This window comes from Giraffa tippelskirchi, chromosome 3, assembly GCF_054371585.1.
Source record: "Giraffa tippelskirchi isolate mGirTip1 chromosome 3, T2T-mGirTip1v1.2.pri, whole genome shotgun sequence".
NCBI classification, from domain to species: Eukaryota; Metazoa; Chordata; class Mammalia; order Artiodactyla; family Giraffidae; genus Giraffa; species Giraffa tippelskirchi.
Genome location: NC_137277.1, coordinates 122,790,546 through 122,809,469, shown reverse-complemented (window position 1 = coordinate 122,809,469; position 18,924 = coordinate 122,790,546). Strand labels below are relative to the sequence as shown.

At 34.9% G+C, this 18,924-nt stretch overlaps 1 protein-coding gene and 1 non-coding gene across 20 annotated transcripts in view; one reads left to right on the top strand and one right to left on the bottom strand.

Annotated features, from left to right (window-relative positions):
* Nucleotides 1–18,924, top strand: part of CCNT2 (cyclin T2) — a 44,243-nt gene that overhangs the window by 19,900 nt on the left and 5,419 nt on the right. For 9 of the 19 annotated variants that reach the window (XM_081579237.1, XM_081579229.1, XM_081579231.1 and 6 more), the window contains 5 exons: nucleotides 7,323–7,451; nucleotides 9,217–9,277; nucleotides 11,282–11,344; nucleotides 14,504–14,549; nucleotides 16,209–16,372. In XM_081579237.1, the coding sequence (XP_081435363.1) occupies nucleotides 7,323–7,451; nucleotides 9,217–9,277; nucleotides 11,282–11,344; nucleotides 14,504–14,549; nucleotides 16,209–16,372 (463 nt within the window). Of the gene's footprint in view, nucleotides 1–4,724; nucleotides 4,767–4,967; nucleotides 5,705–7,322; nucleotides 7,452–9,216; nucleotides 9,278–11,281; nucleotides 11,345–14,290; nucleotides 14,385–14,503; nucleotides 14,869–16,208; nucleotides 16,373–18,924 lie in introns of those variants that run through there. The other 10 variants (XM_081579241.1, XM_081579234.1, XM_081579238.1 and 7 more) reach the window with 4 other exon arrangements.
* On the bottom strand, nucleotides 17,796–17,868 carry TRNAH-AUG (transfer RNA histidin (anticodon AUG)). The gene has a single exon. It is a non-coding gene; the product is annotated as a tRNA-His (tRNA).

Sequence of the window (18,924 nt, the reverse complement as noted above, 5' to 3'; positions counted from 1 at the left end):
CGAATTGATAACAATCTGGGAGCCCGTAGCTTCTGGGTCTATGGGTGTATAGAGTCTGTAGGCCTCACAAAGTCTCGTAAAATTCAGAAGGTGACTCGTTTCCCTTCTGAACTACTCCGGCCAGTTTAGACATGTCCATCAGCTTTCTGGCTCCCCTTCTAAGTCCTTGTATAATCGCCGTTCTGTATCTAACTGAATTTTTCCCTCCTCTGTATTGTAGTCCCAATTAGGTCTGTCAGTGGGGAAGGCTTGCTCTATCCACCTTTCTGGGTTAGCAGTGCCCTCAGGGATCATCTCCTGTAACCATTTTCTTCCTCAGTGTTGATCCTATATCTCTCTTCTGTACTGAAGAGAGATGCTAGTAATTGCATTATATAGTCCCAGGTTGGTCAATGAGGGCGAAAAATAGTCTCCATCAGTCTAGTCATGCCCTGGGGTTCCACTGAGTAAGAAGGGGTGTGTTTTTGCCAGTTCAGTATATCGGTTGATGAAAAGGGTTGATAGTAATAGGTTACAGGAGCTTGGTGATAATTACCGTCCTCCCCTATCATTGGGGGTTGCTGAACTTCTCTCAGGGGCATCTGCAAGGGTATTCTTCCCTCTGGCTCTTTGGCAGAACGGAGCCTTCGTTTAATCCCAGTGGTTCCTCCCCCTTGTCCGGGAGTACTTACCGGGAGTGGAGGATAGAGTTTAGGGAACGTAGAGGCAGCATCCGGGGTGGTAGAGTCTGGTGGGCTCATTGTCCCTCCAGCTGAGGCTGGAGCCTGCCAAGTGGGCAGCTCTACAACCTATGGAGCTGTTGGGACCGCTGAGGAGTCCAGGAGGCTTACCAGTCTCTGGCTGGTTCCTCCGGTTGGGCCTTCAGCGGCCACGGTGATACTAGTTGGCGGGACCATCATCCAATACGGCGGTGGGGGAAGTTCATCTCTTTCAGGGTCCTGTAAAATCTTCTCCTCGTCCTTGGTTACCTTTTGGGCCATCAAGATTTTTCCTTCCCCGCCATGAGCATAAAAATGGGCACATGGCGGAGGGAGTCTTGGGCTATTCCCAGCCAAGAGTCTATGTACGGGAACTGATCAGGGTGTTTGGGCTTTCCTGTAACTATAGCATAGACTGCCTTTATGAGATTTAAGTCCATAGTTCCCTCTGGTGGCCAGCCAACTCCCATGGAAGGCCATTCGACTTCACAAAGGGTACGGAGCCGGCCGGGTGTCATTTTCTTCGCATAGTCTCCATCGAACCCTTTCTTAAAATTCTTAATCATATTCTCCAGTACAGTGGCCTTAGATCCGCTTCCTCCCATTTTCTTAACCTCTGGATTTCCCTGTCCCAGGGCCTTCCCGAGAAGCCAATCTACCTGTTTCCACTGGTAGGGGAGATGATGGGTCACACAGCAGATGGGTACCTCCTGGGGGAGGGCAGAATACGAGCACATGGAATTCAATATCTCCTTTCTAAAACCCTGTGGCGACCGTTCGGCTCGTTCCCTAAGACAACGTGGACACACCTCCTAACTGGCTTTCTTAAACCCTAAGTTTCCTTTGTTTATCCCTGGCACGGCCGTCGACCCGAGTGCCAAGTAGCTCTTGTCGCCAACCTAAACCAGTTTCCTATGTGTCTCCCTTCTGGCTCCTCCCTACCTGAGCACTCAGTTCCCTTGCTGCCGTTCACTACCTGCCAAAGTGAAGAAACCGGGCATTGAAAGGCCGAGTTCTTCCAGAGGGGTGAGGCGCCTTCCCCCCTCTAGGAGATTCAAGCCCCAAAGCCTCGAGGTGGCCTCAAAGGAGACCTGTCTCCTCAAAGTGAGGAGATTCCCGGCCAATGCACCAAATGTTATAGCCACGCGTTCCGGCAAACAAGCTCACTCAGAAGGACGATGCAGATAGTGAAGTGCAGTTTATTGCACCGGCGGGCCCAAGGCAGAGTATCCTCTTAGCCAAGGACCCCGACCAGCATTTGTGAAAATCTTTTATACCCTATGTGTACGTGTCTGAACCCACCACCCAACTTCCTTGTGACTTACATAAACAAAGGAAAGGTAAATACAATCACAATAACTCCATCATTTCATGTGTTATGTGTTCAAACAGTCAATAATCAATAAGCCTGAGGTTACAGATAAGAATTTATGACCTGTCTGGAGGGGGTCTTATCCTTCTATTGTCATTTCCACAGGCACTAAGCACAGAGTTCAGAGTCCATTAGTGAGGTGGCCAAGCATAATCAGCACGAACAGGCCTAAGATGGAGTCCAGGCCCTATGAATTCCTTCTTCATTATAGCTTTAGTTCTTACATTTAGGTCTTTGGTCCATTGTGAGTTAATTTTTACATATAGTATAAGGTCTCATTTTTTTCATGCAAGTATTCCATTTTCTCAGTACCTTTTGTTGAATTTTTTTTAAAGAAATTGTTTTGTTGCTGTTTTGGCCACTCTGGGTCTTCATTGCTTTTGTGGAAGCTTCTCTTGTTGCAGAGCACAGGCTCTAGATGCATGGGTTTCAGTAGTTGCAGCACGAAGCCTCAGTAGTTGTAGTGCTTAGTTGCTGCAGGGCATGTGAAATCCTCCCGGACCAGGGATCAAACCCGTGTCCCCTGCATTGGCAAGTGGATTCTTACCCACTGTGCCACCAGGGAAGTCCCTGAAGCACTTCTTTCTAGCATGATTTTCGATGCTTAGGGACAACTCTTCAAATTTTTTTCTTACAGTGTCTTTGTATGACCTAGATCCTTTTTATCGAACTCTTTTTGAGAGCTTTAATAAGTAGATGTGCTTCAGGGGAGCTTTTTAACTTCACTGTTCCTTTGTGTAGTATTCAGAAATGTAGCAGGTTTCTTTTTCTGTTCTGGAACCCTTTTTCTGTGAGTCTTTGCTGAACCTGCACCATTATCATATTTCCTTAACTATAGTCATAGTCCCAAATTCTAAGCTGCAATACCTACAACTAGTTGGATATTTATTAATGAAGCATCTTCAAGGCACAGAAAATAGTTAATTCTAGTCTTAGGGGACAGGGAGTGTTGGAGCAGTTAAGGGATATGGGAGAAATGGCCTCACCAGCCTGTGGAACCTAAAGATGAAACCTAAAAATATATTAGAACAAGCTTGTTGATAATGTATTAGCAAATAGAAAACAGACTTGGAGTTCTTTGCTTCTGTTAGGGCTTTTTTTGGATTAGGAGATTGAAGAGTAACAAAATGACTATGACTCTTTCTTAAATACAAATGTATGCACAAAGTTTATGCAGTAAATTAGTTACTTAAAGAATAAAGATAAAAATGATTTATTTGAAACTGATGGTGATATAACCATTTTCGGTGACTTAGCAATCACCTAAGCTTTTTGTTAATGCAAACCAACCTTGCTTCCAACTATCAAGGTTGAAGCCAGCAATGAGAGTGAAGAATGTCAGCAGCGAGAGCATCATGAGCAGGTGGGGAGACAGTGGCCAGGACTGGGCAGGAGGAGGATGGAGAAGGAAAGGAGTCAGACTGAGGGGGAGAAATGAAAACATACAAAGGAATAGAAAAAGAGAAGTGTGTAAAAACAGTTGGAGCAAGAAGAGAAAAGAAAAGTTACAAGTGTGATCATTAAAGTAAAACCAAGTGTCATCATTTCAGTATTTGAATCTGTTTATTATAATAGTTAAATAGTCAGGACTACAGTGAACCCTTTAAAGAACTGAGTTTGTCCAAGGAAGAAGATGAGCAAGAAAGGAGGGAATTTTAAAGAGCATGTTAAATCACTTTTTAAATTTAAAATCAACAGTAAAAATACACAACAGTTTTATTTTGCAACATAGTACACTTAGCCAAAAGGCCTAGAAGCAATATAGTAATAATAATATTTGAGTCTTAATACACTGCTGTTGTTTTATTTTGCAACATAGTACACTCAGTCTTAACCAAAAGGCTGGGAAGCGATGTAGTAATAATATTTGAGTCATATTAACTATGAGGCACTATTCTAAGTGCTTTGGGTATATTGATTCCTTTCATCCTCAGCACAACTTTATAAGCAGATACTATTTCTCCCATTTTACAGATGGGGAAACTGAACCACAAAGAGAATAAGTAATTTGCCTAGAGTAGTCAGATAACAGAGCCAGGATTCCACTGAGACAGTCTGACTATTATGCTACAGCTGGCTTCATCACCTCTACCTCCCCCTCTCCATCATTTGTATGGTATATTTCTGTAGAAATTTGTCTTGTTTTGAGAATGTAATATCCCCGTGAAATAGTTGTACATCTGCTAGTGACAAACTCTGGACACTATTTAAAAGATCAATTTTTATTACCTTTAGTTACAGTACCTTGAGAAAATTTATTAAACTAGGTACCAGAGCACAAAAGATGGATAGTACATGGTCCCTGTCCCCAGTAAACTGAATCTCAGCTTGTAATTGGTCATGTGAGCCAGCCAAGTGACTACTCCAATATTGGTATGAATTCTTTGACTTTGAACCAAGTTTGGTAATGAATGTTTGTTGCCTTCAGAAGTGTGTTCACCTTTAAAAGCCACAGACCAACTAGAAATGTTGTCATTACTTAAGCTTTTGGAGTTATTTTCATTTTAGTAAGCCATACAACAAAATCAGCTTTTCATATGAAAAGCAGTAGTACCTAGTTTAATTACCTTCGTTAGTCATCCTTAAAATTAAAGCCTCACATGGATATTCACTAAGTATTTATCTAAAAAGGTGTTCTGTTTTTGTTTTTACAGCCCTGATGGAGTAAGATGTTTGCAGGCAGTAGAGGAGGAAATGTGAGTGGAGTTAGTGGATTTCACCAGAATCTTTGAAAGAGTGTTGGGTATTAGTGTTGCTCTGAAGGAGGATGAGACTTGAAACACTATTTAGAGGGAGAACAGAAAGACTTCTGTGAGGGATGTGGGTAAATAAACAAGGAACCTACCCTGAAGATCAAAGTTAAGCTCCTCGAATGCTTTTTTTTTTTTTTTTTGTAGAATTTTAGAATCATTCACTAGTGTGCGTATTGTGAGTCCGTTGAGACTATCTTCTAAGGTGAAGAGCTGTGTGACTTGAAAGTTCTTGATATCAAGGTTTACAAAAAGTCTGAAGAGGATGGAGCTGTTACTAGGAGTCCTAAGAGATTTTTACCAAGAAAAACTCACTGGAAATTTTCAGAAGTGCCTTTTAGGAAAGTTAAGAGAAAAATTATCTGGCAGTTAGGAAAACTGTTTGTTTATTAAGTTCAGCCTAATTTGACTTTCACTTGAGCCTGTATGCTTCACTCTTTGACAGATAGTTCTAACATTTGAATTTTGGTGTAGCCATTCCCCTTTTAGATGTGAATGAGATAATAAATAAGAGATTATGGGAAACTGAAAGTATATTCATTTTATTGTTTCTTGCATTTCATACCTTGGCATTGGCTCTTAGATTTTTATTATGACATTTGGAATACTGTGAACTTAATATTGGTGCCTTTATATGGATTATCCACATGTCATTCATTAAGTATTGTGAACAGCAGCTGCACAATGCTAGATAATGGGAACACAAATGAATAATTTAGTCTCTGTGTTCAAGCTGCTTCTAGACTGGTAGGGCAGGCAAATATAATAGACCAGAAGTTAGAGTCCAGTACAAGTACAATGGCAGAGGAATATACTGTTTCCTATTGAATAAAGAAGAGCATTTTGCTCTGATTCCAGAAGTTGGGAGGATGTGATCTTTCAAGGTAAGCTATTAAATAGCAAAGGAATTAATCAAACTAAGTAACAGTTGTAAGAAATTTTCAGTATGTAGAAAAAAATGACAACAGACGGAAGATAATTGTCTACTCTCAGTGATCTTACACATTCTACATCTTAGGAACCCCCCTGCTGTGGATCACTGCTGTATAACTGGTATTTCAAGAATACTGACTAATTTTGGTATTGCTTGATTAAATCAGTTGTCTACATCCATGAAAACTAAGTATAAGTTACTTTTTTGAACATTCTCAATTTTTTAAGCCTTCCTTGTCATTTTAATTTTAAAAGACTGAAATAAATTGAAAGTCCCAGGTGAAATTATTCAGTCTATTTAAGGTAACATTATTTTTGGTTGTTTAGAGCCAAACTCACTTAATTTTAGGTCTGTTTTAAAGATTTTTACGCAGTAAGACAACTTCATGAAGTCATTTTTACTCCATTTACTTACCTGCAAATGCAGTTGAATTAGAGAAGGCCCCTTTCAAAGCCAAAATCCAAGGATTAAGTTTTATGTCTCAGGAGTGATATTTGTGAGTTCTTCTAAGAGCTGTCAGAAGAAAGGGTCCATCTTCCCTATATCAAGTTTTCTCTTTATTTTGACTACCCAAATCATGTAACGGGATTTATGCCCTCCTCTCTCCTCCCTTCCTTCTTTTGGCATTGTTTCTGTATAGGGATTGATTACCCCCTCCACGCAGTTAGATGTTCATCTCTTAAAGAATAATGAATCTTGACATTTAGAAATGATCTTTTCATGACCAATTTCTTGTATGGAATCTTAGAATGTTACTAGAATTTAACGTATCCCAGTTTTCTGACTCAGCAATTATTTGGTTTAGTACTAACTTTTCGGATAAATAATTGCTCAAATGGTGTTTTCTTAGTCAATATCTCTATAGTGCTATGTTCTTACCTTTCTATTTCCAGTAGATAACGTACTAAAGCTAAAACAAATTGATGATTTCTTCATCTCCAATTGGCAAGGTTTCTAGCTATTGGTTTGTCTTACATGTTTATTCCCTGAATTTTTTAGGTACTTTTAATATTGCTTTATTGAAGTAATAGAGAAATTAGGTAGCAGTTTCATATTCAGAATCCTCTTATGTTGTCTTGGAGACTTCTTTTTCTCTCTTAAGTAAGATAGTATAGCTCTTAACCGAACAATGAAGCATTGATTAAAACAATACCAGTGAGTGGTGACTGCCTCAAAAGAGGGAAAATCTGATTATACTTAACCCACTTTCTTTTTTTCTTTACTTTCTTCTTTCCTTTTTTTTAAAAGAGCTTTGGCTTTATTATTTTGCTTTAGTTTTTTCCTCTACCTCCCCAGTGTGCGTTATTATTATTTAAACTTTGTTTTAAAGTGTAAGTTTTTTCCCTTTAGATTTTTACTTGCAAAGCAAGTAAAACAGATTTTATAGGCTGAAGTAACAAGTTATATCTAATGGATAACTTTCTAAAAACATATCAATCTTGTCATAGCCCACCTTCAGTTCATACTGTGACTATTACATTCCTGTTTTGCACCCCCCCCCTTAGAAAGTAGAAGGTGTTCCCAAAATTTGTGTGTTTTTAAATCACCAAATTTTGTCTTTTCTGCAGATGATATCACCTACTGCATTATTCTTGGCTGCAAAAGTAGAAGAACAGGCTCGAAAACTTGAACATGTTATCAAAGTAGCACATGCTTGTCTTCATCCCCTAGAGCCACTGCTGGATACTAAATGTGATGTATGTAAAAATTCGGTGTTTTGGGTTTTCTTTGTAAATTTGAAACCTTTTCATCATTTAGACCTAATAAAAGTGTAATTCAATTAGTGTTGCCGTCCCGTGCTGCTTATTTCTGTTATCACTTAGGAAGGTAACTACCAGGAAGTGATCTGACAAATATATTTTATGTTATGTTTGTGAGTTTTTTGTCCTTCTGAATCATTTAAGTCCTTGATTCAAAGGTACTTTTTAAGTGTTTCACATTTTATTCATTCTCACAGTGATACACATAGAGGGTATGTCATAGCACCTTTGGATGTATTTAAGACCATAGATAGATATTTTCTTAAATTGTCAGCAAATGAAGGAATAGAAAAATCTCTGGATTTATCTCTAGACCAGTAATTAGTCTTTTTACAAAAGTGTTCTGTTTTCAATACATATATACTACTGCTTTTCTCTGATACATAAAGATGCATTTTACTGTGCTTACATGAGTGGCATTTCCAAAATATTTTTATTTTCCTAAAATAGTCTGGAGGGGAAAAAAAAAGAGAATAATACTAGTTTCCAAACAGCTTGTTCATCATCAGCATTTCAATAGATCTCGTTTAAGAACCCCATTTTTAAGTCTTCTGACATTAAAACAAGCTATAACATTCTGGGCTTTTGAAATCTTTTCTAGCACTCCTATGTAATTGAATTGCTTTATCAAGAACTTTTAACTACTGAATGACTACCAGTATTAATTCAGTTCGATTTGGATCAAGTTTAAGGTCCAGATTAAATATATCTGATTCTATTAATGACAAGTTTTTATCCTACATGTTGGATTTAAGAGACTAAAATATTAATGTGGCTATTCAATATAGTGAATATGAGATTATTTAAAATTATTTCTTGTAGTTTCTATTACCTTTACAAACTCAGAATAATTTCTTGCAATTACTTAGGATATTGTTCAAATAATAGAAAAGCCTTTGTTTTAAAATGAAGCTCAGTGATATTCTCAAAGTGGGCATTAATAAAATTAAAGGTGCTTTCACTCTGAGTTTAACAGGATGTCCTTACATAAATGAATATTTATATATAATATGGTTTTCTTATCACCCTAGTCATTTGTCATGATGTAAGAATGAGATGGCAGAAAATTTTTCATACCTTTTCTTCCTTGAGTGATTACATTTGAATGATTTAGTGAAGTTGAGGAAAAAGATTCTCTATTTTTGTCCCCACAGGTATACAGTACATTGTTTCGATATTTTTTTTCAATCTAAGGGTTTGAAGGTTTGTTTTGATTTTGTCTTTTCTGAAGAGAGAAAGTTACTCTAAAAAATAACTCACTGACCAACTGTGGAAGTCAAGAAATTAATACATGAAATATCTTGTAGTGAGCTAATGAGCCTTTTGTTTAAAGACTAGTTTGAATTGGATCTTTCTTGACTTAGTGCTTCCTGTCCTTAATGGGACTCAAGTGTCAATGCCTAGGTAAAGTTTTACCTTACGGACTGGAGATCTCTTTTTTTCAGTTAATCTACCCCCTTTTGTATTATTATCCTTAGATTGGTTTGGTTTGGTTTTGCTTTAACATTTCTTGTTATTAGAAGTAACTGAATTTATTTATCACAGAAAATAGGTTTTATCACCCTCAGTTCATTTTCATATTTCCAAAAGATTTTGTTGGAGTTTGTAATGAATCTTATTATTTTATCTTAAGAGATTTAACATTCCCATGATCTAGTAGTGTTATGTTTATTAAACTTTTAATATTATTTTTACCTGGCAGACTTATCTTCAACAGACTCAAGAACTGGTTTTACTTGAAACCATAATGCTACAAACCCTAGGTATGTACTTACGTCAAGTATTATTTGTGTGTGTGTTGTTCAGTGCACTATTCTAAATAAAGGAAAGGATTTCTGGAATAATTTTATCATTGAAGAAAGTTTCATTTGAAAATGCGACTTGGAGCCAGAGTAGTAGTGCTTGGTTCTGAGGAAGCCATTTTTAAACTTTTAATTTCATTTAGGATTTAATTGAACAGTCAATATAGCATTAAGTGTGATTTCTCATATTTTCAGATAGTTAAGACTCTGGTTCATTCTGGATTTGCATTGGGGAATAAAATAGTCCTTTAGGGCTGTTATATATAATTATAATGTTATCAACATCCAAGGCAGTCCTGCTAGAGCTTATGCTAGAGCTTATGAATTTATCACATCATTTTAAATGTGACATAATAATTTAAGTGTTCATCATCCTTAATTTAAGTGTCCATCATCCTTATCTAAAAGTTAAATTGTCTATAAGGTTTGTGCAACTTAAGTCATCTTTGAAGATCATTTATTCTAATCTTTTGCTTTACTCATGAGGAGATTGAGCTTTAAGCAGGTGTGGACTGTGTAAAGTCATGTATTACTTCTGAAATGACCTAGCAGGGTGTCATGGGAAGAATATAGGCTTTATTGAGATCTGCACTTAAATATGTAGTCATCTTTATTTGCTTTGTAAACTTGGTCAAAGTTCCTTTACTTTTATCCTGTGTGTGCAAGGTAGAATAATAATTCTGCTTTAACACTGTGAATTTGAAGATGAAATATAATATTTTTTTTAAAAATTGCCACATGGTATGTATTTCATAAATAATCATTGTTTATTTTTAGTTGTTTTTGTCTTATTTGTACTCAATTCCCAGATGTTGAATAGAAGTCTAATAATTGTAGCTTTCCATTATGACAGATTTTTTTTTTTATTACATAAGTAGGTTGTTTGAAACACATATGACTTGTTGAAGGTTTTTATAATATAAAAAGATATAAAAATTAAAGTAAAAATCTGGATGCAACTAAACAAGAAAAATAAAAATGAAAATCTTTTTATTCTCTCCAAATCCAGTGATTGAGCATGTTACTGTTTTATTATATAAATCTGAGATTTGACAAATATTCATATAATGAAAGTTGAAGGGAAAAACATTATTTTAAAAAGTTATTTTATCATATAAAATCCATCATATTCATATTACTGATGACAGATTCTTAAACACAGAATGAATAATGTTATTTTAAGGGGAACAGAATTTGCAAGATACAACTCCATGGCTTTCATTAAAGTATAATTTTTGCAAGTTTAATAACAGAAATATGAATAGACCATACAATAACTTTAAAAATTGAGATTACCTGCTTATTGGAATATTATTCCTTTACTACTTCTCATGGCACTATACAACGACCTCCACTTCTAAGAAAGGAAAAGGAGAAACTATGCCCTACCTACAGAGTTCACTTGCCTTAACAGTTTTATTTTTATTAGTAATAAGATGTAATTACAAGCTAACTGATTGAAACCCTTTGATCTAAGAGGTACACTGAGAAAATAAGAGGACTGTATCATTTAAAAGATCACTTCTCCCACTGTGGCCCAAAGATTATATTTATGAAAAATATTCTTGTCACATCTTCTGAAAGAAGGAGTTAGAATATATTTAATAAATATGTTACATAGTTGAATTCCCTGCTTAAATTGTGGGGCTGCTTTAATAACTGTCATGATTTTAGTTTGTTTGTAATTTAAGGACAATCTCAAACTAATTGTAATTCCGAATTTTGAGTAAATACTATTTATCTCTAAGTAATTTTTTCAGTTTTCATAATTGGAACGCTTTTTGAGATATTACGTCTTATGATTGAAGGTATAATAAGCATGTCAGTGATGAGAAACTTAACTTTGTCTTTGGATTTTTTTTAATAATGAAAAGTTCACACTTACAGTTGTGTGATGAGTGGGATTTCTCAGGCAAGTATTGTAGTGGTATAAGTGATTGGGAAAAAAAGTGCTTTTCATTTCAGGTTTTGAGATCACCATTGAACACCCACACACAGATGTGGTGAAATGTACCCAGTTAGTAAGAGGTAAGTGATCTTTGAAACTTTTAAATTATTAATGCTTTTTATTGTCTATATTTGATATGACTGCTGTTTTGTTCTCCTAGCCTTTTTTTGGGCTTTATTATTATAAAATGACATTTTATAAATGTCATTTTGAAGCATTATGTTTCAGTGTTCTTAAACCTGCCTATTGATATACTTCTATATTTGGTCCTTCCTGGTGAATTAACTTCCTTTAAATTTAGGTGAGAGTCTCTTTTCAATAAAAAAATAATAATTAGAGGGCTTCCAAATACTAGAACTCTATTTTGGGCTATACTCATCCCATTTCAGTTAGTATTTAAGATGTGGGCCATTTAACATATAGGTGGAGGAAATAATATTAATTTCCAATTTATATCAAACTTCATTGACTTATTGAAAACCGATGACAGTTTACAAATTTGGAGGTCACCTTCACATCTTTCAGATAAAAATTGCCTTTAGATTTGTCATTTTAGGGAATGTTATGCCTGTGTTCATTTGACCAAAATTGATTTAAGTTCTTTAGCCTTACTAAAAGTGGCTTCCATATTGTGTATAATGAGGAAATTATTACATAGCATGATACATAACAGCATGTGATGTACCTATTAAACTGTTTATAAACAAGAGTACAAATTTGTATTGTTTCTTTACTCCTTATAAAGCATGTGGTGTATGTTTTTCTGCTCGTGTTAATGAATCCTATGTATCATTGTATCTCTAGAAATAATTTTCACACGGAGGCATGCTGTACTCCTTTTCCTTTCCTGCTTACCGTTTGAAGTGATATGCACTAATAGTAATCACTTGCAACTTTCAATGTGCCTTTTTCTGTTACTTCTTTTTGAAAATGAAATTACGTGGTTTTATTCCTTTACCACTAGACTTTAGGTTTGTTCTAAACAAAATGGGTAAGACTTTTGAAAGCCTTGTTTCTAGTGTTTACCTGAATGTTCTCTTATTTTATTCATTCTAAATTGAATTCATTTTATACCTAGGTAGAATTTTATTGTGTTAATGGCTACATTAAAAAAAAAAACCAAAACCTATTGTCTGATAACTGAGTTGTCATTGCTAAGAAATGGACTTATATATATATTTTTTAATCTAAGAGCAAATGTTACTTATATTTAATTATGGTTCCTATTCATGTTTATATGTTTTGTAGCACTTTCTCATCCTTAGTATTACAGCATAGTATAGAATTGTATGGATAACTAGTGTAGATATGGAATTAAAAAATAAAGCTTTAGCGAAGTTTTGTTTCCCTGGAAACTTGCAAGGGTGAGCTGTTTTGTTTGAATAATGGAGAGCCACTTAATTTGCCCTAAGTTGATTTAGTAAAGAAAGATGTTGAAGAAAGATATTAAATATAGGTTAAGAAACACACACACACTTAGTAGAAAATGAAACTGAATTTTCAGCTTGGTATTGTGAAATTTGAGTCAGCTTCTCTTAAATCCTACCTAAAGAAGCTAGAGAGATTAAAGTCCATTTATTTTGCAAAACTGAATAGTAAATATAAATATTTACAAAGTCTGCGAATTGGATATATCATCCAAAGCAAAATATTTAAATCTGACTTTTTTTTTACTGTTATTAATGTTTAAAATGTGATGAATTCTTAAATTTTTGTAAAAATCTCTTGTTTATTGTCATTTTTGTCTGACTAACATTTTCAAGTAATTATAATTTGCATCTTAGTCCAATTTTAAAATGTTCTTTCATGTTTGGTATATTTTTTTTCCTTTGCCCTAAGGCCACTTTAAGCTAACAAAAGAACATTTTCCTTATATTTTTCTCTGTTGCAATGACTTTTAATAGGTTACTGAATTTACGTATATTCTGAGGTGAAGACTACAATGGCAATTTAAAATTATTTTTACTTCTTTATATATTTTGATTCTTTTGTGGGGTGGGGGTGGGGGTAAATGGTTTGATTTCTTTGAAGTTCTCCCTTGCCCCCCATATCTGGAGATGAGAAAGTTATTATACTCTTTGCTGCAAAATTGGCTAATGTCATTTTACAGGGACCTTTCATTTCTGTGATTTCTCCTTCCCTCTCCACCAGGAAAGAATGCCTTACTTAAGTCACAATGCCTCCAAGACATCCGATGCTTTGACACTCTTCCTTAGCACAGCTCTGCTAAGCCCAAATCCCTTTTGTAAACCTTTATGTTGATGATCCATGGGGCAGCGGGGAATTACACGTGCTACGAATAAAAATAGGAGAGGGCAAAGAACTTGAGTCCTGTTAGAGTGGGGTGAGTGGAGGTGAACTAATCCTAGGTGAGCAGAGGGGAAAGGTATGTCAGTGATTATGAATGTAACTGGGGGAGAAAGGGAAACTGTAGCAAAGGCATCCCTGTTGGGAAGAATAAGCAGTAGAAGAAGGGAGATGGGGGCTGTTTTCAATGTCAGTGTCTTAAGAAACTAGTTATTAAAAATCGCTTTTCTATTAAGGACCAGTATTGAAGTATCCTGATTCCCTCTAAAGTACTTATATCTTTTCTAAAGTTATCATTAATTGGATTATATAATTTAAAAGTAATTACAGTGGTGTTTTCTATACATCCTTGTGATGTTTTTAGGTTGTTTATTCTGTTGATGCTTAGTAACATAATGAAAAACTGAGCAGGTTGTCCTCTCTGAGTTTGGGGGTTGGGGGTTTATTTTTTATTTTTGTTTGTGGTTTTTTTTTTTTTTTTTTTTTTTTTGGTGGAAGTACTTAAACCAACTTAAATGTGATGACTGAGGATTAAGTCTGGCAGGCAACTCTTTGTATTTTGTATAGACTTCAAAATCTTTTCTTCTTCTTCTTCTTCTTTTTTTTTTTAAATCCAGGAGAATGCTTTATTGCAACTTTTAGCTGACTAGATGCTTAACTTAGTAACAAGTTTAGCCCTTGTAACTGGCTAGCTAAAAGCAAATCGGCTTGTTTCTCAGATCTTTGGGGGATAGCAAGAAACATTTGAGTGAATGTTGTTGAAGATTTTCAGTAGTATAGAAAATGATGGCGCTCTTGTGATATTTGTAAGTAGTAAGTAAAATTTACTTTTTGTGTACAAATCTTTGAAGTTTTTGTTGTGTTGAGAACTTTTTGATGGTAGCATGTTAAAGCTGATAGTATTGTCTTCGTTTTTTTTTCTTTTCTTACAGCAAGCAAGGATTTGGCACAGACATCCTATTTCATGGCTACCAACAGGTTGTTATCCTGACCCTCTTTGTTGCACTGTTGTAGCACACTATAGCTTCCTTTAATGCAGGGCCCCCTCAATGTGTCTCTCACCCTTGTTGCAGCAGGAGACTGGACCATCTCCTGTGGTGGTACCTTCCTGTCTGCTTTGCGGTGTATTGTACAAGGGACTTTTGGCACAGAGGGGTTAAATGCACAATGTGAAGTGTAGTGGTGCTTTCTGGTGACATATTCTCGATTTGTGAGTGCATAAGTCTAAAATTGGTAGCCTGAATAGCAGCTAAAGATTACAAAGAGCTAAACTTAACGTAGAAATTCGAGCAACTTGGTAAGTATAAAGCTATTTCTAGTTTACAATTATAGTTAAATGACAATCTTTAAAAATTTCACTTTGATCCTATCTTAACTTTAATCATTAAAGTTTTTTAATAAATAAAATTTATATAACTTGGGTGTTTTTTTTTCCAGATAATGCCCACAGTAGTAGATTAGTAGTAGTCACATACTATCAGTGCCTTGATTTGCATAAGTGTAATTTTTACTTAAAAAAACTTACAGTACTTTCTCTTTAGTTCATTTAAAGAACAGTATGGGTTTGTGCTTGACCAGTAGACATTTTCATCAGTTCTGAAATTAAACTGGAAGAGTAGTTTTTAAAAGCCTTTCATAACTAATATATAATTTTGTTCTGGATTGATTATAATAATGATTTAAATTTGTTTTTTTAAATGAGTCATTGGGGAGGAGTGGACTAAACCAGCTTTATGTGGTCCTTAATTTCTTCGTGACACTGTTATGTTTTGTTTAAAACTTTGAATTGCCAAAAAAGTCAGTATATTTTCTTAGGTATATATTGTTGGGATTTAACCTCTGTCCCTGGAAATACTGAACAACTAGGCAAAAACCACTTAAATTTAAAATTTGGGTTAGAAAAGGCTAACTGTGACATGTTGCAAGCCCAGTTTTTGACATGTCATGGAAGGAGAGAGAGGTAGTATTTTTGTAGATGTAGCAACATTGGGCCTTGAAGCTATTCAGCAAAAGGTAAGTTTTCTCTGTGGCTTTGCTGAGAAGAAGATAGTTTTACCTAAATAAGTGTTAAATATATGAGTTACTTCAGAATGAATGAATGTTAAGCTACATGAAATGGTAGAATTCCTGATTATAATGTGATATTGAAATTACCTTGTCAGTTGTACAGTTTTCTGCTTTTTCTTTATTCTACCATGACATTAACAAAAGAAACAAAGATACCACCCAAAAAAGTTTTAAGTCATTTTACTTATTTATATATAGTAATTACTGGAAATGTACTGTCTTCCTCTGCTTTTATAGAGAAGTAAAAATAGTTGTAATTTAGATGTAAAAACAAAATTTAGAAATACTAGTGTATTAGTATTAGTAGTATTAATAATATACTCTGGGGAGTAAGAGTATGAAAACATTGATAATCTATATGGGTTTTTAGTGTTTGAGTTTTTGTGACCACAGTCATAAAAAGTGTCATAATGTTAGCTTTTAATTTTATAAAATAAGGTTTTGTACTCTAGACTTAAAAAGAAAACTTACATAATTTTGTTTTTCCTCTAATCTTATTGGTAAATGGTTTTCTTTGTTTTACATATTTGAATTTCTATGACTCTTCGTTCCAAATCTGCTCTACAACAGTCTGCATCTTACAACCTTCTGTCTTCAGTATAAACCAACAGTGATAGCATGTGTATGCATTCATTTGGCTTGCAAATGGTCCAATTGGGAGATTCCTGTGTCAACTGATGGAAAACATTGGTGGGAATATGTGGATCCTACAGTTACTCTGGAATTACTAGATGGTAAGTAGAGAAAATGTTTTTGTTACAACAGAATATTTTCTTACTTTTTATCATGGATTAAACATTCTGTTTACTTCTGTGTAGATTTTAAAAAATATTGAGTTCCCATATATTCATGGTCATTTGAACAGTTCTGGCCAGTCCAGGATCCTCCTTCACCCTATACTTGATGCCAATCCCAGGTATCATTTCATCTACTGGCATTTCCTCTTTTGAAAAGATAAAAAATCTTTAAAAACATAGTTCCATTTTAACAATTTGACAATAGAATTTAAAGTACTATTACATGATCACATGAATAGGATGAGAATAAATTCATTAGCCTAAAGGGGGGGGAAATGAACATATTATTAACCACTACTCAATATCTGAAGCCCTTTCATGACTTTTCAAAGAAATATGATTTAATATAATGCTGCAGGTTGATAATATAAGCATACATAACTTTAAAGTATACTAATTTTGTTGGTTTAAAGTGTATAAACACAAAGTCATGTATTAACTTACATTAGAAGGTGTGAAGCAGTAAGCTAATGGTATTTTCATGGTAATATTCCTTGTTCTGTTTTTCTGCTGGTGATAAAGTGTGTCATTGTTGCTGTGCATTAATAAGTATGAATTGACAAGGAAAAATTGGGAGTATAAGTTCTATAAATTATGAATCTGGCATTTGGGGGTCTCCTGATAGGAAGACCAGAGATAGAACATTTTTCTGGCAGGCCAGAGGTAGAATATTCTTGCAGATTAAGACATTTTAACCAGGAACCATAGATTTCAGAAAGGAAATAGGTAACACTTTTTAAATCAAAACTGATATGTTAGGTTTTCAGCTTCTTTTTATGTGTTTTCCCCAGCTTCCTTTACAAAATTGAAACTGATGAGAAAACTGGATTTACAGGACATCTGTTATGTAAAAGTGAAAGACCCCTAAGGCTTTGGAATGTGGTTTTCCATTAATATCTCAGATGCTTGTTTAAGGTAGAAATTTCTTTAAGGGTGTGCACCCTTTTCTGTGAAGGGCCAAATAGTAACTATTTTAGGGTTTGTGGGCTATACTGTCTGTGCAACTAGACAACTCTGCTACCAGAGCTAGAAAGCAACCACAGGCAACTGTAAGTATATAGCTGTGTTCTAGTAAAACTATTTACAAAAATAGGATACTAGTGATTTGGCTCACTAGTGATAGTTAAAGGTTATTCAGAGTAGTAGGAGATCTTCAGCGAGTTGAAATATAACATCTTCTAAAAACTAATGGGAACTTTTTATTTTCCCATTTGTGACTTGAAATTATCTGTGAGTGAAGTCACTCAGTCGTATCTGACTCTTTGCGACCCCATGGCCTGTAGCCTACCAGGTTCCTCCATCCATGGGATTTTCCAGGCAAGAATACTGAAGTGGGTTGCCATTTCCTTCTCCAGGAGATCTTCCCAACCCAGGGATTGAACCTGGGTCTCCTGCATCATAGGCAGACGCTTTACCATCTGAGCCACCAGGAAAGTCTGGTGCCACCATCTTATTTTAGCAGTCAACAGATAGATAAAATAGTTGTCTTAGCTATTGATATTATATAATAGATGTGATAAGATAAATAGATAAGATAAAAACTTAATAAAGATAGTTTTTATACATGGCACTAGAATAAAGTTTACAGAAAGCAAGGAATCTGCCTTTTATCCTGCTCTTAAACGGTAGGTAAAGTCTTTTTTGACACAACAGAACCACCTAAATATCTCTTTGCTTCTATTCTGAAAAAGCTTAAGTTCATATTCATTTGAACATTGAATAGGAATCTTGGACACTTAACACATTGAATATCTCAACATATTATGTAGCAGCCTTTTCTCTATTTTGATTACATTAAAAAATAACAAAATTTCAGATGTTAAGAGTATCTGAATTTTACATTTAACGACTGTCACCAGAACAACATTGATTGTATTTGGCCTACCTATAAGAGGGTTGGGGAATGGGGGTTATTTTTATCAGTCTCTTTATACTAAATTGGCATTAATAATATTACATGATATTCTCATTTGATATTATTAATACTTGTGTCAAGAGTGGCCAGTAACTTTATTAATAACACTATTTTTCTGTGGAGTTGAAAACTATAGTTCATCTTAACCATACCACTTTGGAAAAGTGAATCATCTCTTATTTCATTGTAATCCCAAATTTAAGAAGAAAAATTGTAGAAATGTGACCAGGGTGGTTTACTGAAATGTTAATGTGTTGATTGCTAGAAAGTTATAAGTATAGATAAAGTAATTTTTTCATTTAACTTTGAAATGGTTTTAAATTTAAAGAAACTGTGAAATAGTACAGATTCTGTGCTGTTATACCCTGTGCCCAGTTTCTCTAATATTAGCATCTTACATAATAATAACATCTAGGATCCCATGTTCCATTTAGTTGCCATGCCCCCCTTAATCTCTTCCAATCTGTGATAATTTTTCAATTTTTTCTTTCATGTCCTTGACACTTTGAAGAATAATGGTCAGTTATTTTATAAAATGTTCCTTAATTAGAGTTTGATGTTTTCCCATTGTTAA